The following is a 23100-nucleotide window of genomic DNA, read 5'->3' as shown; positions in this document are numbered from 1 at the left end:
TAAAAGATTGGACTAATTTCTAAATGGAGAGAAAATTCAAAAATCTGAGGTGAAAATAGACTTGGGAGTCATTGTGCAGGATTCCTTAAAGGTTAATTTTCAGGTTGAGTATGTGGTGAGGAAGGTAAATGCGATGTTAGCATTCAGTTCAAGTGGACAGTGCGGATGTAATGTTGAGACTTTTTAGAACACTGGTGAAGTCTCACTTAAGTATTGTGAGCAGTTTTGGGCCCTTAGAAAGGATGTGCTGACACTAAAGAGGGTTCAAAAGAGGTTCATGAAAATGATTCCAGGATCAAATGGCTTCTCATATGAAGAGCGTTTGACAACTCTGGGCCCGTATTCACTAGAATTCAGAAGAATGAGGTGTGACCTAATTGATACCTATTGAATGGAAAAAGGTCTTGATAGAACAGATGTTTTCTATGGTGGGAGCGTCTTGGACCAGAGATTAAGCCTCAGATTAGAGGGGTGTCCTTTTAGAACAGAGATGAGGAATTTCTTTAGCCAGAGAGTGGTGAATCTGTAGAATTCGTTGCCACAGGAGCTGTGGAGTGATGTCTTTACAAATATTTAAGGCAGAGGTTGATAGATTCTTGATTGGTCATGGTATGAAGGGATACGGGGAGAAGGCAGGAGATTGGGGCTGAGAGGATACGGGGAGAAGGCAGGAGATTGGGGCTGGATCAGAGATGTTGAAATGGCAAAGCAGACTCAATGGGATAAATGGCCTAATTCTGCTCCTCTATCTCATGGTCTAAATACCACTTGCTCTAAATGCTATGTAAATTGCTTAGCCGTGAGCCTAAGTTCAATATGCCCAATAATGGAGTCAAGGTCACAAGTCAATGATAGAGAATACATTGGGAAGTTCATTGAAGTACTCCTTCCATCAAATATTGATTCTGTTTCTCTAACATTGATTAGCTCACATCTATTCATGGCACTCAGCAAGATGTGCCCTTAGGATGTGGGCTATGGATACTCTTTAGATCCCAGTTACATCTAATGCTGCACAAACTAACTTAGCTCATCATGGAGACCAGCTAGTTCCATTCTCTAACAATAAGGCCAAACTCAACCACACCTCAGCTTCTCTGCTGCTAAAATCCTGGTTGATGCCCTTGTTATCACCATAACTTCAATATGATTCCAAAATTTAATTTTGGCTTGATGAGCAACACATGCACTTTGCATTGATCACACCTGCCGTGTGCATCAAAGACTTCTTTACCAGCGCCTTCCAAATGCAACCTCTTTTTTGCTAGGATATGAGCAGTAAGTATAATGAAATCACTATCACATTTCTCCCGGGTTGCATTTGTTCTAATTTGCAGGTACAATTGCTAATCAGTAAAAATTCAGGACCACCCCCATCCATCCTATCTTCAACACAGAATGGGTGGCACTTAAGTTTCTCAAGAGAAAAACAAAAGTGATTAATAATGACTTTAATTAGTAGATCCTTTTGCCTCTAGAATACAATGAGTATTCTCAGAAAGTGAGCTCAAATAATTAATATAGGAAATTGTAGTAAGTTAGAACGAAGTAAACTAAACTCAAAGCACAAACTGCAATATCCATCAATATGCCCGTTATATATCTGATTTATTGTGTATCACTGACATTTTGTGCTTCACAGAAGTACTTTCAAACACTATGGTATCTGATGAAATATTCAGACCAGTGGCTGGCTGAATACATATATCAAAGGTTTCAAGCTTAAGGCACAGGCGCCAATACAGGAGGGGTGCACAGAGATCTTGATGGATTTTTTGTTTAAATCCTTTTATAGTCAAGAGCAGCAGAGTGGCAAAACTAGTAGAGATGTCTCTGAACTCCAGCACTGGCTAGGTGGAGTATACACATTCTCATTGCGACCCCAGAGGTTTCCCCTCTCATCCCAATAATGTGTAGGTGGGTAGGTTAACTGGCCACTGTAAATCACTCCAAAATAGATCAGGTGAAAATTGATAGATTCCAGCCAGATCAACTAGCTATACTTTATTTCACCAATAAAAAATTGTTTGCAGTTTTATTAAATCATTAAATACACAACTTTGAAACACAAATTCCCAATCTTGAAAAACATTAATGCTTGGCTGAGATTTTATAAATTTTTAGGTCAACTAGCAAAAAAGAATGCAGCAGAAGATGAGGATTGTCAGAATTTGTTTTTATCCTTTATTCCTTGAGCAAAGAAAACTTCTTGTGTGTGTCGGGGCTGGGGGGGAGGGAGAAGAGCAGGCAGGAAAAGAGATACAAATTTATGCTACTCATTTAAATTTAATCATTCATAATTTGAATGTTGATTGGAGACATGCCTGGGTTTAAGCCTTAAAGTAGGTTTTGTACATTACATTGGAAACTTCCCAAAAATTCTTCAGACTGATGCTCCGTTTTCTTCCTTTCAATAAGAAAGTTCTCCATTCTTATGGAAAGGTAATTGCTATTAATATAAAATATTAAGAATTAGATTAACTTAAGATAAATAAAAAAGTCCCTTTCTTACAGATATTGTAAAATACAGATAAAAACACTGCTTTGGTATAAAGTGTTTTTGTTTACACTGGCCTGATCCAACAAGTTTTGACATTATGAACATCTCATCAAAATATATTTATATTTCTCCATAAAACACCATTGGACAAACTTTATAGTTGAATTTATAGGCTATTTAAAAAGGACAAGCCTTACTTACAGTAAACTATTTTAATAGATAAAATTATGATAAAATACTATTTTTGGACAAAAGCAGTGAGCTATCACTCTCCTTAGAATATAATTTTGAAAGCCAAATTAAGTTTTCAATGAAGAAACTTATCAAGATTGGAAAATACACACCAAATCTTAAGTCCCGATGAGCAAATTCCAATATTGTTAATTAATGAGGTTTAATGTCTGTAGTGTGACAGTCAGACATGCAGACAAGAACTATAGTAGATGATGAAAGTTTTCATATCCAAATTTGTTCTTCATTGGAATAACAGTGAATGGATCTTGAAGATTTTGTTGTCAAGTGACTCCAGGTATTTCTACATGATAAAGCATCATATGGATACAATTTTATTATAAACAAATTGAACATGCTCAATAAGTTGTGTACAAGTACAAAATAGTTTGGTCACTCACTCCAAGAATATAACAAATGGAACATCAAGGAATGTACATTAACAATGTACAAAATTATACTGTGAATAGCTGCATCCTCAGTTGCTTACTTTCAGCAAACAATTTTATTAAATAGAATTTGGTAAAAATAAAACACATTCATAGAATGAAAACCGTACTTAAAATTGCAAGTTACAACAGGTAAAAGCACAATGTTTGTGCCATTTCTCATATACAACACAAAAGTACAGTAAACAGACAGTTTTAACCTATCAATACTGACTTCTCTCCCTTGGATTACTACAACAAATATCATTTATAATATACAATGTACACAACACTTTAATTTTGTAGAGTCCAAGTGGTAACATTAAGCATTCAGAGTTATCGCCTGGTTCTCTTTGGTGGCACTTCAGTCTTATGCTGTCGTCTTTTGCGTTCTGGACTTGCTTCTCTTTTACGCCCTTGTTTAATCACAGGAGATGGTTGATTTCTTGATCTGTTAAATGACATAGTAGATACTGTAGATTTAACATCTGAGTTTTCATTTTGGAATTTATTCATCATAATAGCTCTCCCAACTTCAGTTCCACAATGTTCTAAATGGTTTTGCTTCCATATAGGGGACTATTTCAATTTTGTGCATTTGAATTAGAGTTGAAGAAGAAATTTTGTCAAAGAAAGCACTTAAGGGTCTCTCTCCTATATTTCACTAAAGATAAATGTTCTGAAGGCACCAATATCTATAATTTCCTTGGCTGCCATAACAACTAATACTGCCCAGTAAAATGACCGTGAGGTGTCAACAACAATTACCCATACAAGGAGATGAAAGGCTAAAAATAAAATATCACTTTCGACTTCTTTATGTAATTGGAGCAGACCACCAGAAAGCCATGGATACATTAGATACATAGGTATACATCTGTTAATAATGGAAAATGTTTTGAACTTTCATACAAAATTTGCTTTAATATCAAACTTTAGAATAACACAGTTTGCAATTTTTATCTGATGAAAATCTGTGATAGTTGACAAAAATAATGCACATTAGAGACTATAAAAAGCAGTAATCATATCAATAGCAAATACAAATAAAATGAGTTTTTATCAATCTTGAATTAGAAAACTCAGTGGTCTGAAGAGGGATAGCAGCAGAGTGGTATAGCCTCATTTCGAACAAACCAATTTCAATCCTAACCTCCTGTGCTACCTGTATGGGGTTGCACATCCTCCCTGTGACTGTTTGGGTTTCCTACGGGTGCTCGGATATACTTCTCACACCCCAAAGGCATGCAGGTTGGTGGGTTAGTTGGTCTCTAAATTATAGCTAGTGTGTGGATAAGTTTTCCAGAGTATTGGGGGAGGGGTAAGTTAGGGAGACTTGAAGACATGTGGAAAACTAGTATAAAAATGGATGCTTGATGGTTGATGGTTGGTGTGGACTCAGTGGGCCAGTTTACCTCATTGCTGTCCCATGACTCAACAAAATATTTCCTTGTTTTGATATCCAACTCGTGTGCATTATTTGACTTCACAATTAATAAAGTCAGAAATTTCATGTTAAATTTACACTGAGTGGGATTTAAGGGATGACTTTACCTTGTAACTGATACTGGCGCTGGAGATTTTCCCGACTTTAAATCAGTTGTTGGTTTGTCTTTCGTGGAAGTCAGTGAACGCTTTTCTTGCTCAGTTACAGACAAATGCTCAGGACTGCTTACTTTCTTAGCTGCACGAGTGGTTGGTTTATTCTGGCTACTTACATCACTGGTCAGGTTTCTTAAAGAAAAAAAATCAGAACTGTAAGTACTGAAAATGCACAAGTATACACACTTTGTAATTAAGATACTATAGGTCAAAGGTGGAAGAGATTTGAGTCATAGTATCTGTACAAGTTTGTTACTGTTAAATTACATTCACTTCTGCATTTATATTTATATTTTCCAAATAAGTACTTGTGAATTTAACTGATAATTATTTATGCACCATCCAAAATGAATGGCACTATATATTGGTACCAAAATGGTGAATAAGAAGTTTTTACAATGAATTGGTGACAACCTAAGAAAGTCTGGGCACACATTTACTGCAGTATTATGAATAATTTGGGGTTTGTATGCAAACTGAACTGCAATATTTCAGCAAGGAATATTAAATCATGGCAACCACTTATTAGCTATATGGAAGAGACACTAACAGAAGATAAACATTTTTTGCTTAAATATTTAATTATTCAAATACCTAATCTAATATCCAGTTATTACTTTACATTTCTCATGTTTTCTACTATACACTGCATCTAATATTACATAAGCAAGTGAGTTGGGATTTCCCCAAGGTGTGGACAAAAAGAATTTTCTGCCATAAACATCAAATATAATTTAGCAAACAAATCCCTCTATATAGGTTGAATTATCTCCAATTGGTAGCACCAGATGATAACTGGCTTTTTCATGCCACATCCTATCACTGAAGCTCTTTAAATGAAGAGTATTCTTGCAATTGCACAATTAACAATATAAGTACTAACTTTTTTTAAACTGAAGGCAGATATTTAGATTAAAAAAGCTAGAACAGAAAACTACCTTGCTTTATCTTCAACTTTTGTTGTCTTTTCGTGCGATTGTGTTGGACTTTCCTCCTCCTCTTGTGCTTGACCTGGTGTGGCTTCAACAGGTTCACCCACTACAGCAGATCTCTCCTCTTATAGTATTAAAAACACAGCAAGACAATGTCTTAATACCGGTAGGTAAAGGCTTAAATTCTTAAGATGTTTCCAATAAAAAGGTCTCACTTCGCTACTCCATCCCTCAAAAATGGAAAGTTGGAGTTGTACTTTAATATACCTGAATGAAGATGTCTCCTTTTAGGAGGATTTTCTACTGGAGTGTATGGGCGCTTGGGCTTTCTTTCGTTTTTGGTGGAACTTTGCTCTCTAGCACCTGTGACAGATTCCCCAGTCTATTTTGGAAGGAAAAGTTGCATTGATATTTTTGTATACAATTCCTTTAAAAAAAAAACACATTGGAGCAAAAATATAAATACCACTAAATCACCATTTTGCAGTCAAAGTTTTGATCTGCTAGGATATCGACGTAATTAATGAAGCTCTTTAGATAGTTCAGTCAATACTATATTGCGATCTGCTTACTCAGCTTTCAAAACCTCAAGTGTGATTGTGCAAAATACCAAAAGGTTTTATACATAAAAGGTATTACCAGAATGCATATTCTATACAAAGAAGCAATTATTGGAAGTTGACAAGATTCAAACTAGTTTGTATGCTTGCTTATATTATTAAGCTGCAGTAAACAGTATATTCACCTTAAATTATTGGAATACCTAATGCATAAAATATGACAATGACAAAACAGTAAACAATGTCAGACTATGACTAATTTTGTACATTCGTGAAAGTGAAAAAATTAAAGTGGCAATAGCAATTTATTTTACTTAATCATCAAATCAGCCTTGCAAGTTCCTACAACATATGCTAATTAATGTATATATTTTCACAAAACAGATCTACAGAGTAAAATGGATAAAGCGTAGGAAAGGAGGTCTTTCTTCTTGCCGAATTAACTGGGTCTTAATGCGCATCATACAACCAGAAATATCAAAACATTGAACAAATGCTGAGTCCTCTCCCAACATAAAAATAAAAATCCATTAATCATAATATCAAAGTTAACAAACTTTGTGGAAATTATGTGTGCTTGCATAAACTAGTTTGGCATACCTAAATTGAGTCAGATTTAGTGACCTCAGAAGGTACCAAGATGGCCTAAAAACTGGTTACATAATATTCTTCTAAGGACAGGGAATGTTACATGATATTGGTCTATGTTTTGGGCACTGCTCCCTCTCAGCCGTGTGGCCGTGCAGTAACTAAAATTACTTGCACTGATATATAAAGTGTAAAACTAAACTTCTTGCACTGCATCAGTAACTGTTATTTGGCAACTCTCAACAGTCCAGCAGTCAGGATCATCCAATACACTCAGTACTTGTAATAGCATGTAATTACACCAGCTATCCTCAATGCCGAACTTTAGGTAGCGTTTGGCAGTGCTTTTCATTAGTGAATCCAACATGATGCTCTCTTCATTCAACTGTGTAGAAAACCACGTGACCACAGACTTTAACATGCTCATCACACCAACCTTAAAGGCTCCCCTCCCACAATTATCCAGGTGGTTATAAAGGCTCCAGCCTAGCATGGCTTATTATTTAATCTCCTAAATGCGAGTCCAATTCTTCTCATTCACTGAAATCAAAAAATGCAGCAAACTACTGCCAGCACTCCAATATATATTTACTTTTATTGCTACTGAAAGGTTTATCACTGATAAACATGATAGAATTTGCAGAGAAGCAGCAACAGGGAGCAAATTCACAAATCAAAGGTGAAAAGGGTCCTTCTGCAGGACTCCTTAAAACTCGCAGGTTGAGTCAGCAGTATGGAAAGCAAAAGCAATTTTAACATTGATTTCCAGAGGACAAGAATAGAAAAGGATGTAATGCTGAGGCTTTATAAGGCATTAATCAGACCACATTTGGCGAATTGTGAGCAGTTTTGGGCCCCATATCTAAGAAAGGATGTGCTGGTGCTGGAGAAGGTCCAGATTTACGGGAATGAATCCAGGACCAAAAGGGTATGAGGAGACTGTACTCAGTAGAGTTTAGAAGAACGAGGAAGGTTATCATTGAAACTGAAGTTAAACTGACTTTAACTTCCCTAATATTGATTGGCACCTGATTAGTTCCAAGGGTTTAGATGGGGCAGAGTTTGTTAAGTGTGTCCAGGACGGATTCCTGTCACAGTATGTTGACAGGCTGACTAGGGGGAATGCCATACTAGGTCTAGCACTAGGTAATAAACCGGGTCAGGTCACAGATCTCTCAGTGGGTGAGCATCTGGGGGACAGTGACCACCACTCCCTAGCCTTTAGCATTATCATGGAAAAGGATAGAATCAGAGAGGACAGGAAAATTTTTAATTGGGGAAAGGCAAATTATGAGGCTGTAAGGTTAGACCTTGTGGGTGTGAAATGGGATGATGTTTTTGCAGGGAAATGTACTATGGACATGTGGTCGATGTTTAGAGATCTCTTGCAGGATGTTAGGGATAAATTTATCCCAGTGAGGAAGATAAAGAATGGTAGGGTGAAGGAATCATGGATGACAAGTGAGGTGGAAAATCTAGTCAGGTGGAAGAAGGCAGCATATATGAGGTTTAGGAAGCAAGGATCAGATGGGTCTATTGAGAAATATAGAAAAGCAAGAAAGGAGCTTAAGAAGCGGCTGAGAAGAGCAAGAAGGGGGGCATGAGAAGGCCTTGGCAAGTAGGGTAAAGGAAAACTCCAAGGCATTCTTCAACTATGTGAAGAACAAAAGGATGACAGGAGTAAAGGTAGGACCAATTAGAGATAAAGGTGGGAAGATGTGCCTGGAGGCTGTGGAAGTGAGCAAGGTCCTCAATGAATACTTCTCTTCGGTATTCAGCAATGAGAGGGAACTTGATGATGGTGAGGACAATATGAGTGAGGTTGATGTTCTGGAGCATGTTGATATTAAGGGAGAGGAGGTGTTGGAGTTGTTAAAATACATTAGGACAGATAAATCCCCGGGGCCTGACGGAATATTCCCCAGGCTGCTCCACGAGGTGAGGGAACAGATTGCTGAGCCTCTGGCTAGGATCTTTATGTCCTCGTTGTCCACGGGAATGGTACCGGAGGACTGGAGGGAGGTGAATGTTGTCCCCTTGTTCAAAGAAGGTAGTAGGGATAGTCTGGGTAATTATAGACCAGTGAGCCTTACGTCTGTGGTGGGAAAGCTGTTGGAAAAGATTCTTAGAGATAGAATCCATGGGCATTTAGAGAATCATGGTCTGATCAGGGACAGTCAGCATGGCTTTGTGAAGGGCAGATCGTGTCTAATAAGCCTGATAGAGTTCTTTGAGGAGGTGACCAGGCATATAGATGAGGGTAGTGCAGTGGATGTGATCTACATGGACTTTAGTAAGGCATCTGACAAGGTTCCACACAGTAGGCTTATTCAGAAAGTCAGAAGGCATGGGATCCAGGGAAGTCTGGCCAGGTGGATTCAGAATTGGCTTGCCTGCAGAAAGCAGAGGGTCATGGTGGAGGGAGTACATTCAAATTGGAGAGTTGTGACTAGTGGTGTCCCACAAGGATCTGTTCTGGGACCTCTACTTTTCGTGATTTTTATTAACGACCTGGATGTGGGGGTAGAAGGGTAGGTTGGCAAGTTTGCAGATGACACAAAGGTTGGTGGTGTTGTAGGTAGTGTAGAGGATTGTCAAAGATTGCAAAGAGACATTGATAGGATGCAGAAGTGGGCTGAGAAGTGACAGATGGAGTTCAACCCGGAGAAGTGTGAGGTGATACACTTTGGAAGGACAAACTCCAAGGCAGAGTACAAAGTAAATGGCAGGATACTTGGTAGTGTGCAGGAGCAGAGGGATCTGGGGGTACATGTCCACAGATCCCTGAAAGTTGCCTCACAGGTGGATAGGGTAGTTAAGCAAGCTTATGGGGTGCTAGCTTTCATAAGTCGAGGGATAGAGTTTAAGAGTCGTGATATAATGATGCAGCTCTATAAAACTCTGGTTAGGCCACACTTGGGAGTACTGTGTCCAGTTCTGGTCGCCTCACTATAGGAAGGATGTGGAAGCATTGGAAAGGGTACAGAGGAGATTTACCAGGATGCTGCCTGGTTTAGAAAGTATGCATTATGATCAGAGATTAAGGGAGCTAGGGCTTTACTCTTTGGAGAGAAGGAGGATGAGAGGAGACATGATAAAGATGTACAAGATAATAAGAGGAATAGATTCAGTGGATAGCCAGCGCCTCTTCCCCAGGGCACCACTGCTGAATACAAGAGGACATGGCTTTAAGGTAAGGGGTGGGAAGTTCAAGTGGATATTGGAGGAAGGTTTTTTTACTCAAAGAGTGGTTGGTGCGTGGAATGCACTGCCTGAGTCAGTGGTGGAGACAGATACAGTAGTGAAGTTTAACAGACTACTAGACAGGTATATGGAGGAATTTAACGTGGGGGGTTATATGGGAGGCAGAGTTTGAGGGTCGGCACTATATTGTGGGCCGAAGGGCCTGTATACGTTCTATGATCGAATATTGAAAGGTCTAGAGTGGATGAGGATACAGATTCAAAATATAACAAAATCCCTTTAAAAGTGAGGAGGAGGATTTTTTTTAAAGTCAGAGAGTGGTGAATCTATTGCTACAGACAGCTGTGGGGGCCAAATCAATGGGTATATTTAAAAGCTGAGATTAATAGGTTCTGGATCAGTAAGGGCATCAAAGGTTACGGGGAGTGGGGAAGACAGGAGAATGGGGTTGAGAGAGAAATTAAATCAGACATGATCGAATGGCAGAGAAGACTTGATGGGCCAAATGGCTTAATTCTGCTCTTAAGTCTTGCAGTCTAAAAAGTAAATCAAATTAATGGTGCATTTTTCATTTTCACCACTAGTTTTATGGTACAAACACACAGAACAAAATTCCTGTGAGCTGATGGTTATTACATGGATGTTTTCTGCAATTTCTGATGAGCAGCAAGTAGCTATAAACAGATCCAAATTATACATAGTGTTGCTATATACGGGACTGTACAAAAGTCTCAGGCACATGTATATAGCTAGGGTACCTGAGACTTTTGCACAGTACTGTAGTAATTTTATGATTTGCGCTGAACTGCTGTTGCTGCAGCAAAAAAATTCATGATACATGCGAATGATGATAAACCCGATTCTGATACGGGTCTCTACTGTGTACCCAGAGTGGGAAGGTAGCAGGGAGAGGGGAATCATGGTTGGGAAAAGCGGAAGGTGGGGGTGCGGGCAACACTAGAGACATTAATGACCTTACCTGGTGTCTCAGGGCGAGGTGAGTCTGCACCCACACTACCCCCTACCCCTTGGCCATCCTTCTCTGCCTCCTGTCTCATACACCTCCTGCAGCACTCCACCCTTGCTATTCCTAACATTGTTTGCTCCTGCCAGATTTATAAATTCGCTCTTAAAGTACATTTATTATCAATGTACATATGCAGTATACAATCCTGAGATCCGTTCCACAATGACAACACAGTACTGTGCAAAAGTCTTAGGTACCCTAGCTATATATGATGTGCCTATGACTTTCACACAGCTACAAGCCACATTGAAGAACAGGATGAAATAATCCTGCTAAGATATCAAACCTAGAATGAAGACCACCATGTTCAATTAGAGTCCAGATATGTTTGCAGAATTTGCGTGTTGACTTTGGTAACTTAGTATATTTAGTACTATAATTTTGTGGTTTCTCTCTCTGTAAAATTGAAACGTGGGTTGCAGATTCCCTATCTGGAACTGGTCTGACTGATTTTGCAGTAGAAAGAAAAGAGCTTTGACCAGCAGTCAGTCCGGACATCGTAAGTTTGGAGAGGAAGGGACTTCAATCAGGTCCATCGCCCGATGATAAAAGGCAGCAGCAAAAAAAGACCTTTCAACAGTGATTAATTGCCGTTTGGGATTGATTAGTAAGAGCAAATTAAAGGAAGGCAGGGGGAAGCATAGCGGCCACCGTTCTTCGAGGCTTCAGTAAAGAGGCTTCACTTCACTCAGAGAAAGCAAAGGAAAGAAAACAAGTTTTTTCCTTCTCTTATATCTGTTCAGCTAGGACAGTAGAGATGTCAGGCAGGAGAGTGAAATGCTCCTCTTGCAGGATGTTGAAAGACACTGAGACCTCTAGTGTCCCTGACTACAACTGAAAGAAGTGCATCCAGCTGTAGCTTCTAACAAACTGCATTAAGGAGTTGGAGCTGGAACTGAATAAACTCCGGATCATTCAGGAGGCTGAGGGGGTGATAGACAGGACACATAGAGAAATATGTGCAGGACACAGGAAACCGGGTGACAGTCAGGAAGCGGAAAGGGCAAGGGATTAAGGAGCTAGTGCACAGTAGCCCTGTGGCCATTCCTCATCAATAGGTATATCACTTTGGATATTGTCGGGGGTGGGGGGGGGGGAGATGGTGAAATGACCTTACAGAGGAAAGTCAGTGATTGAGTCTCTGGCACTAAGTCTGCCTCTGTGACTCAGAAGGGAAGTGGGGGGAGAAGTGTCATGCTGTGGTGATCGAGGGTTCATTAATTAGGGGAATGGACAGGAGATTCTGTGAGTAAGAACAAGATTCACATATGGTATGTTGCCTCCTGGGTGTCAGGGTCCAGGATATCTTGGACTGAGTCCTCAGCATTCTTAGCGTAAGGATGAACAACCAGATGTTAAGGTCCATGTAGGTAGGATGAGTGACAAAGTTCTGCATAGAGAGTTCAGGGAGTTAGGTACTAAGTTAAGGACAGGACCTCCAGGGTTGTGATCTCAGGATTGCTAACCATGTTAATGAGGCCAGGAGTAGGACGATTATACAGTTTAATACGTGGCTAAGGAATTGGTATAAGAGGGAGGGCATTAGAGTTTTGGATCACTGGGCTCTCTTCCAGGGAAGGAAGGGACTGTTCGCAATTGATCTGAAGGGGCCTAATATCCTAGGGGTAAGGTTTGTTAATGCTGCATGATGGGGTTTAAACTAGAGTTGCAGGGGGATGGGAACCAGAGTGTCAGAACAGTTAGTGGAGAGGTTGTGGAGGCAGATGTTGTAAAGACCTCAGACAAAGTTAGGAATCAAAAGGCTGAGCATGGCACGACTAGTGTCCTGAGCTGCCTATAATGCAATGCAAGTATCATCGTAGGAAAGGCAGATAATAGTGCTGAAGATGAGCGAGCTGGTTTACAAACGGAGGCAATGTATATTGAGGAGAGGCTGTTGATAGAGAGCAAAACTGCAGTCAACAAGATGAATTGCAATGTAAAAGGCAGACAAAATCGAAAAGGGTGAATACAGGACTGAAGGTGTTGTATTTGAATGTGTGCAGCATACAGAATAAGGTAGGTGAACTTGTAGTACAGTTGGAGATAGGCAGGTATAATGTTGCCATCACTGAATCATGGCTGAAAGACTATAGCTAGGAACTTCATGTCCAAGGATACACGTTGTATCGAAAGGACAGACAGGAAGGCAGAAGGGGCGGCATTGCTCTGTTGGTTAAAAAAAAATCAAAATCAATTAGAAAGAGGTGACATAGGGTCAGAACATGTTGAATCATCGTGGACAGAGCCAAGGAACTGCAGGGGTAAAAAGCCCCTGAAACAAGTCGTGTACAGACACCCCCCGCCCCCCACAAACAGTAGTAAGGATGTGGCCTACAAATTACAATGGAAGATACAAAATGCATGCCAAAAGGGCAAAGTTACAATAGTCATGGGGGACTTCAATATGGAGGTAGATTGGGAAAATCAGGTTGGTGCTGGATTACAGGAGGGGGAATTTCTAGAGAGTTATAAGATGGCTTTTTAGAGCAGCTTGTGGTTGAGCCCATTAGAGGATCAGCTATTCTGGATTGGGTGTTGTGCAATGATCCAATATTGATTAGAGAGCTTAAGGTAAAAGAAGCCCTTAGGGACAAGTGATCATAATATGATCAAATTCACCCTGAAATTTGAGGAGGAGAAGCAAAAGTCAAATGTATTACAGTAAAGTAAAGGGAATTACAGAGACTTGAGAGAGGAATTGGCCAGAATTGATTGGAAAAGAACACTGGCAGGAATGACAGCAGAGCAGCAATGGCTGGAATTTCTGAAAACCATTCCGAAAGTACAGGATGTATACATCCTAAAGAGGAAAAAGTATTGTAAAGGAAATATGACACAATCCTGGCTAATAAGAGAAGTCAAAACCAACATAAAAGCCAAAGAGAGGGCATATAACAGAGCAAAAATTAGTGGGAAGTTAGAGGATTGGCAAGTTTTTAAAAACCAACAGAAGGCAACTAAAAAAGTCATTAGAGGGTAAAGATGGAATACGAAAGTAAGCTAGCCAATAATATTAAAGGGGATACCAAAAGTTTCTTCAGATATATAAAGTGTAAAAAAGAGGTGAGAGTGGATATCAGACCTCTGGAAGATGATGCTGGAGAGGTAGTTATGGGGGAACAACGAAATAGCAGTTGAACAGAATAGGTATTTTGCATCAGTCTTCACTGGGGAAGACACTAACACTACGGTGGAAGTTCCAGGTGTCAGGGAACATTAAGTGTGTGAAGTTAACATAACTAGAGAGAGGTTCTTGGGAAAGGGAAGAGTCTGGAAGTAGATCAGTCACCTGAACCAGATGGTATACATCCAGAGTTCTGACAGGGGTGGCTGAAGAGATTGTGGAGACATTAGTAATGATCTTTCAAGAATCACTAGATTCTGGAATGCTTCTGGAGGACTGGAAAATTGAAAATGCCATTCCACTCTTCAAGGAGGGCAAGAGGCAGAAAAAAAGAAATTATAGGCCAGTTAGTCTGACTTCAATGTTTGGGAAGATGTTGGAGCCAATTATTAAGGATGAGGTATTGTGGTACTTGGAGGCTGTAGTCAGCATGGTTTCCTCAAGGGAAAAGTTTGCCTGACAAATCTGTTGGAATTACTTGAAGAAATAACAAGTAGAACAGACAAAGGAGAATCGGTTGATGTTGTGTACTTGAATTTTCAGAAGGCCTTTGACCAGGTGACACACAAGGCTGCTTAACAAGCTATGAGCCCACGGTATTACAGAAAGATTCTAACATGGATAAAGCAGTGGCTGATTGGCCGGAGGCAATGAGTGGGAACAAAGGGAGCCTTTTCTGGTGGCTGCCGGTGACTAGTGGTGTTCCACAGGGGTCTGTGTTGGAACCAATTCTTTGTATGTTCTATGTCAATGATTTGAATGATGGAATTGTTGGCTTTATTGCAAAGTTTGCAGACCATGTGAAGGTAGGTAGAGGAACAGGTAGTTTTGAGGAAGTAGAGAGGCTGCAGAAGAATTACAACAGATTAGGAGAATGGGCAAAAGAAATGGCAAATGGAATACAATGTCAGTAGGTGTATGGTCATGCACTTATGGTAGAAGTGAAAGGTGTTATGTATCCCTAGGGTTCATATTTTCTATGGACTGTACCTTTTAAAAGAGAGAGAGCAAGTTGTGCAACACAGACACCTTGTTATTAAGAGAGAGAGAGAGAGAGAGAGAGAGAGAGAGAGGTGAAGACTACTTTGAGATGGTGTTATGGTTTCTCTGCAGTGTGTTTACACTTTTGCAAGGACACTGCCAGCTTCTGTGTTCTTACGGGGGGGGGGGGGAGCTACTTGATGGACAGCTGGTGTTCAGCATGGTGAGATAAATACAAGATCAGGCGATAGACACACGGACACATGATTTTGGACACTGGATGAGCTTTGTTGTGCCCACAGAAAGGTGGGTTTTTGGAGGATCAATCAGGAGAATCGATCAGTGGCTCCTGCAGTGGGGGAAAGGTGTGACTGGTGGGAAGTTATCCGTGTGTCCAACCCTCGCCTGGGTTGATAACCTCACCACAGCAAAATGGTCCCCTTGTTGTGGTCACATTGGTGACTTCTAAAGGATTTTGGAGGACAACGGGAAGATCGACGGCATCAGCTGACCTGAAGAACTAAACACCTCTCTCTCTCTCTCTCTCTATCACTACTCAACTGAATACCACGAACTGAACTGAACTTTACCCATCACCATAAGACTATATCCATTTACCCCTAGGCTTGAAGAAGCATGATATATATAATATATATATATATATATATATATATATAAATAAAATCTTTGTTAACCTGTTCGATCTATGTGATTTTATATTAATGTACTGTGTAGTTACTAATAAATAGTATTAGTTAATAGCAATACCAGGCTCCAAAGTGTTTTCTATTTCTGCTGGTTCTTTAACCCGTAACAGGGTACGTGACAAAGGGTTGACTATTTTCTAAATGGAGAGGAAATACAAAAACTGAGATGCAAAGGGACTTGGGAGTTCTGGTGCAGGATTCCCCAAAGGTTAGTTTGCAGTTTGAGTCTGTGGTGAGGAAGGCAAATGCAATGTTAGCATTCATTTCAAGAGGACCAGAATATAAAGGCAAGGATGTAATGTTGAGACTTTTTAAAGCATGGATGAGGCCTCGCTTGGAGTACAGTGAGCAGGTTTGGGCCCATTACCTTAGAAAGGATGTGCTGACACTGGAGAAGGTTCAAAAGAGGTTCACGAAAATGATTCTAGGATTCAATAGCTTGTCATATGAAGAATGCTTGATGGCTCTGGGCCTGTATTCACCAGAATTTAGAAGAATGAGGGGTGACCTCATTGAAACCTATCAAATGGTGAAAGGTCCTGATATAAGTGGATGTGGAGAGGATGTTTCCTATGGTGGGAGCGTCTCAGACCAGAGGACACAAACTCAGAAGAGGAGCGTCCTTTTAGAACAGAGATGGGAAGTAATTTCTTTAGCCAGAGAGTGGTGAATCTGTGGAATTCTTTGCCACAGGCAGCTGTGGAGGCCAAGCCTTTATGTATAAAAGGCAGAGACTAATAGATTCCTGATTGGAAAGGACATGAAGGGATAGAGGGAGAAGGCAGGAGGTCGGGGCTAAGAGCAATAACCGATCAGCGATGATTTGAAATGGCGGAGCAGACTGGATGGGCCAAATGGCCCAATTCTGCTTCTATATCTTATTGTCTTAAAAGAGGGGGGCATGTGCTCACGTACCTATGTTAAACTCACAATTACAGTACCTTAGTTACTTTTGACTTGTTTGCAGCTGCAGGTTTGCCCTGATTGACCTGTAGCACAATGAACATCTAACAAAACTGCTGTGATCATAGGATTTGCAATTAATTTTTGACCATAAGACAAAAGACCAGAATTAGGCCATTTGGCCCATCAGTCTGCTCTGCCATCCTATCACGACTAATTTGTTATCCCACTCAACCCCATTCTCCTGCCTTCTCCCTGTAACCTTTAAACGACTTTACTAATTGAGAACTTAACAAACTCCACTTTAAATATATCCAATGACTCCACTACTGTTTGTGGCAATGAATTACAGATTCATCATGCTCTGGCTGAAGAAATTTCTCCAAATCTCTGTTCTATAGGGACGTCCTTAGATTCTGAGGCTGCGCCCTCTGGCCCTAGAATCCTCTTCTATTGGAAACATCCTCTCAATGCTCAATCTATCTAGGATTTTCAATATTTGATGTTTTAATGAGATCCTGCCTCATTCTTCTGCACCCATGTGAGTACATGCCCAGAGTTATTAAACTCTCCTCATACATTCACGGATTATTCTCATGAGCCTCCTCTGGATTCTCTCCAAAGCCAGCACTTCCTTACATGGATAAGAGGCCTAAAACTGCTCAAAATACTCCAAACGCGATCTGACTTGTCCCTTAAAAAGCATCAGCATTACATCATTACTTTCAGATGCTTGTCCTCTTGAAATGAATGCTAACATTTAATGTACTTTCCTTGTCCTTCTCTCACCTGCAACTTAAGCTTTACGGAATCCTGCACGAGGACTCTCAAGCCCCACTGTATCTCTGATTTTTAAATTTGCTCCCCATTTAGAACATAGTCTACAACTTTATTCCTTTTACCAAAGTAGGTAGCAGGGGACTCTAACTATAGCCCACTTAAGTCACCCTTTATGGATGACCTGAAGCCAGTTATTGCCAGTATGGTTAGCTTAACAAAATCAAATTAGAAGGAACCTACACTTCCTCAGCCAGTTAATAGATACTGCTAACCAAGTGGAAAGAGAAATGGAAGATTCGTAAGAGCATAATGAACTGGACTACTCGACCAACGACAGACAAGAGACCAAGTCCCTAGAGGACCATGTCACTATTGGGGCAAAATTGGAAACTGGGCTAGAAAACAAGGTGGTCAATGGAAAAGGGTTTATAGAAACATAGAAAATGGGTGCAGGAGTAGGCCATTCGGCCCTTCGAGCCTGCACTGCCACTTATTATGATCATGGCTAATCCTCCAACTCAGAATCCCGCCCCAGCCTTCCCTCCATACCCTCTGAACCCCGTAGCCACAAGGGCCATATCTAACTCCCTCTTAAATATAGCCAATGAACTGGCCTCAACTGTTTCCTGTGGCAGAGAATTCCACAGATTCACCACTCTCTGTGTGAAGAAGTTTTTCCTAATCTCGGTCCTAAAAGGCTTCCCCTCTATCCTCAAACTGTGGCCCCTCATTCTGGACTTCCCCAACATCGGGAACAATCTTCCTGCATCTAGCCTGTCCAATCCCTTTAGGATCTTATACGTTTCAATCAGATCCCCCTTCACTCTTCTAAATTCCAACGAGTACAAGCCCAGTTCATCCAGTCTTCCTTCATATGAAAGTCCTGCCATCCCAGGAATCAATCTGGTGAACCTTCTTTGTACTCCCTCTATGGCAAGGATGTCTTTCCTCAGATTAGGGGACCAAAACTGCACACAATACTCCAGGTGTGGTCTCACCAAGGCCTTGTACAACTGCAGTAGTACCTCCCTGCTTCTGTACTCGAATCCTCTCGCTATAAATGCCAGCATACCATTCGCCTTTTTCACCGCCTGCTGTACCTGCATGCCCACTTTCAATGACTGGTGTATAATGACACCCAGGTCTCGTTGCACCTGCCTTTTCCTATTCGGCCACCATTCAGATAATAATCTGTTTTCCTATTTTTGCCACCAAAGTGGATAACTTCACATTTATCCACATTAAATTGCATCTGCCATGAACTTGCCCACTCACCCAACCTATCCAAGTCACCCTGTATCCTCTTAGCATCCTCCTCACTGCTAACACTGCCACCCAGCTTCGTGTCATCCACAAACTTGGAGATGCTGCATTTAATTCCCTCATCCAAGTCATTAATATATATTGTAAACAACTGGGGTCCCAGCACTGAGCCTTGCAGTACCCCACTAGTCACCGCCTGCCATTCTGAAAAGGTCCCGTTTACTCCCACTCTTTGCTTCCTATCTGCTAACCAATTCTCCACCCACACCAATACCTTACCCCCAATACCGTGTGCTTTAAGTTTGCACACTAATCTCCTGTGTGGGACCTTGTCAAAAGCCTTTTGAAAATCCAAATATACCACATCCACTGGTTCTCCCCTATCCACTCTACTAGTTACATCCTCAAAAAATTCTATGAGATTCTTCAGACATGATTTTCCTTTCACAAATCCATGCTGACTTTGTCCAATGATTTCACCGCTTTCCAAATGTGCTGTTATCACATCCTTGATAACTGACGCCAGCAGTGTCCCCACCACCGACGTTAGGCTAACCGGTCTATAATTCCCCGGTTTCTCTCTCCCTCCTTTTTTAAAAAGTGGAGTTACATTAGCCACCCTCCAATCCTCAGGAACTAGTCCAGAATCTAACGAGTTTTGAAAAATTATCACTAATGCATCCACTATTTCTTGGGCTACTTCCTTAAGCACTCTAGGATGCAGACCATCTGGCCCTGGGGATTTATCTGCCTTCAATCCCTTCAATTTACCTAACACCACTTCCCTACTAACATATATTTCGCTCAGTTCCTCCATCTCACTGGACCCTCTGTCCCCTACTATTTCTGGAAGATTATTTATGTCCTGCTTAGTGAAGACAGAACCAAAGTAATTATTCAATTGGTCTGCCATGTCCTTGCTCCCCATAATCAATTCACCTGTTTCTGTCTGCAGGGGACCTACATTTGTCTTTACCAGTCTTTTCCTTTTTACATTATCTATAAAAGCTTTTACAGTCCGTTTTTATGTTCCCTGCCAGTTTTCTCTCATAATCTTTTTTCCCCTTCCTAATTAAGCCCTTTGTCCTCCTCTGCTGAACTCTGAATTTCTCCCAGTCCTCAGGTGAGCCACTTTCTCTGGCTAATTTGTATGCTTCTTCTTTGGAATTGATACTATCCCTAATTTCTCTTGTCAGCCACGGGTGCACTACCTTCCTTGATTTATTCTTTTGCCAAACTGGGATGAACAAATTGTTGTAGTTCATCCATGCAACCTTTAAATGCTTGCCATTGCATATCCACCGTCAATCCTTTAAGTGTCATTTGCCAGTCTATCTTAGCTAATTCACGTCTCATACCTTCAAAGGTATCCATCACTTCCACTAATACCGGAAGACCTGGCCCAACAGTAGTTTCAACTGACTATTGGTCAAAGGCAACTTTTGGATGCAGTCTCAAAGTCAAAAAATGACTAGTCAGTTTCGTGCCCCTTGTTCATTTTGATAGAGCAAAATAAAAAGGTTCCTCGATAGCCGAACTATCAACCACATGGCTCTAAGATAATATCTAGAATACTTGCCAACCATTGCTTCGATCATCAATGATCTGGTTGGTCTCCTGATTGCACTTGACACCGCAGATCAGCATGAACACAATGTACTTTGCTTACTTGATTATCTGTTCTCCAAGGGCCACAAAGCAAGTTTGGACAAGGCTCAATTGCAATAAGAGGATGTAATTTACTTGGGAGAAATTAATTTTCCAAGGTGAGCAGGAAATTACCGAGGATATTACAAAGGCTATAATCCATTCTCTTCACTCTCCGGATGTTCCAGGGTTAAGTGAAGAGCCAATGAAATGGCATCTGCGGTTGACATCTTGTGATGGTAGGTAAATTGGAGTGGATCCAAGTCATTCCCCAGGCAGGAGTTGACATGTTCCATGAACAACCTCTCAAAGCACTTAATCACAGTGGATGCAAGTGCTACTGGACAGCAGAAGACAGCAGCAGTATAAAAGGAGAGCATGTGCTCACATTCCTTTCTTACAATCACATAAAGCTTTTGTTACTCTTCTGTCTTGATTGCTGGTGAAGGCTGAACCTGTCTGACCTGTACTATGACGAACATCTAAACGGCTGTAACCATTAAATTTGCACCTCATTCTTGACTTCCTAGTTTTCTTACATCATCTTCTCTCCCCACCCACCTTCCATCTCACCTGGTCTCAAATAACACCTTGTACTCTTTCCCCTAAACACCCACCTTCTTATAGCTTTTAACCCCCTTTCTTTACAGTCCTAATGAAGGGTCTCAGCCTGAAACACTAACTGTGTATTCCTCTCCATGGATGCTACATGACTTGCTGAGTTCTTCCAGCATTTTGTGTGTTGCTTCTGAAGAACGTGCAGAAATTCACGTATAGCCAGCTACTCAGCTATTACTCTCCAGTGTCAGTATAGCTTTATTTACCCATGTCCTAAAGTGAATTTACAATTGCATTTTACTCATAATTTGAACAGGAAAAGCACCTCCTAATAAGAATATGTTGCAAACCAGACTTCAGCAGAGTTACTACAAAATGAATTTGACTAAAATTAGACCTCAAAAACTGTTATGTTACAAAATGACCTTCCAATTGTAATAATGAAGGCCACAAATGCAGATCAAGCTTCATTTTTTATTGTCACAGTAGGGTATTGATACACTGACATTTGCAAGAACTGCCTAGATCATTAACAGCAGGATCTAGTGACCCAAACAAGTGGAACATACCGAGCCATTTACTATCCATTAATAAAAGCTGTTAGTTACTATAGCAATGCATTGGATGATTTGACCCCAAAAATGTTTGCCGATGGTTGCAACTGAGAGCTTTCTCACACTGATTTTTTGGCATTTGCTCATTCACACATGGATCAACTTAGAAGTGTCAAGACATGTTGCCAGTGGATTCTGCTTTTGGCTGAAGTGCCTATAACATATTAATATGGATTGTCCAATTCAGAAAAGGCCTTGGACAAAGTGTCAAATCTATTCCTTAAAAAATACTGCCATTCAGACATATTAATTTATTCAATAGTACTGTTCATCAAAGCATCAGAAGCAGCTTCTTTATTTGCCAGACACGTCAACATAAACTGTCACAGTAATTTGCCACTCAGATTTCCACCGCGAGTTACTTTGGATGAAAAAAAGCTGCATCTAAGCAGATCATTAAATTATGACAATTTCACTTCTATTAAGAATATCTCTGGGCATAAATTTCATTACTTAACTCCGTTGCTAATTTCTGTGGAAATATTGCTTGCTGCCCAAAATGTCAAATTCTTCACTAAATTCATTCCTCCAAGGGGAGGTTGGGTGGCCAGGGATGTTAGTTAACCTAGCCTTCTAAAACTACATTGGATTCAAATTAAGCTATTGTTATGCCAAATTCAGTTAAGGGGCAACTCAAAATTTGAAGCAGCGACATATTTTCATTAGGATGAATTTTTTCCTGTTCAAATTCTGAGTAAAAGGCAAATAAAATTGTTTTCTCTTTCCTCTGTAGCATAGAAGTGGTGATTAATATAGTTTTTTTTCTAAATTAGTTTTTGAAACACTGACCTTTCGTTGAACAACTGAGATTCTGATTTCACTGACTGGCAATTCACTTATACAACAGTGAAATTGTGAATTGGCTAAGTAATTGAAAAAGAAAAACACAGAAGGAATGTAGGATAAAAATAGTGGTATAGCAGCAGTTGAAGTATTAGCACCATTACAATAGGTACTGGTGTACTCCTGTTATAGAATATCTATGTTTCTATTACATAAGCAGACAGCACTCCAGTTACCACATCAAGCAGACAGACACAGCATGGAAGAGGAGACACATTTGAGTCACCTATCACAGCTGAACCAAAATGTTTCATATCTTCCACAGATACGTATCCTTTCTAAATTGCTACTTACCAGATCTTCATCTTTTAATTCATTTACGGCACTTGTGTTTATTTCTGACACAATATCCTGCTGAACTGGCAACTCTACATGAATGGGTAAAGACATTTAATAAGGAAAACCCTTTAAGATACCATTATCAGTTGTCATTCTTACTATCATAAATTTATATAAACTATGTCCAACAACACTATTCTAAATGTAATCCTACTTATGAATATTATGAATAAGTTTATGAATATTATGAATAAGTTTATGAATATTAATGTAAGCAGCATTCACTTGATTTAATAATCACACTGAGATCAGTCAAGGGTTATGGA

The 23100-nt window shown here is 40.2% G+C and overlaps 1 protein-coding gene across 2 annotated transcripts in view; it reads right to left on the bottom strand.

The window, feature by feature from the left end:
- Positions 1 to 1847: 1847 nt before the first annotated feature.
- The window catches only part of bod1l1 (biorientation of chromosomes in cell division 1-like 1), a 55181-nt gene continuing 33928 nt past the window's right edge, over positions 1848 to 23100 (bottom strand). The window contains exons 11-15 of one of the 2 annotated variants that reach the window (XM_063043419.1): positions 22790 to 22863; positions 5961 to 6075; positions 5700 to 5817; positions 4714 to 4893; positions 1848 to 3610 (exon numbers count right to left, since the gene is read on the bottom strand). In XM_063043419.1, coding sequence (XP_062899489.1) covers positions 3496 to 3610; positions 4714 to 4893; positions 5700 to 5817; positions 5961 to 6075; positions 22790 to 22863 — 602 coding nt within the window. In that variant the 3' untranslated portion in view covers positions 1848 to 3495. The remainder of the gene's footprint in view (positions 3611 to 4713; positions 4894 to 5699; positions 5818 to 5960; positions 6076 to 22789; positions 22864 to 23100) is intronic. The other variant, XM_063043420.1, reaches the window with a different exon arrangement.

This window comes from Mobula hypostoma, chromosome 3 (genome assembly GCF_963921235.1).
Source record: "Mobula hypostoma chromosome 3, sMobHyp1.1, whole genome shotgun sequence".
Lineage (NCBI taxonomy): Eukaryota > Metazoa > Chordata > Chondrichthyes > Myliobatiformes > Myliobatidae > Mobula > Mobula hypostoma.
Note: the sequence above shows the minus strand (reverse complement) of the source record. Positions and strands in the feature narration are given on the sequence as shown.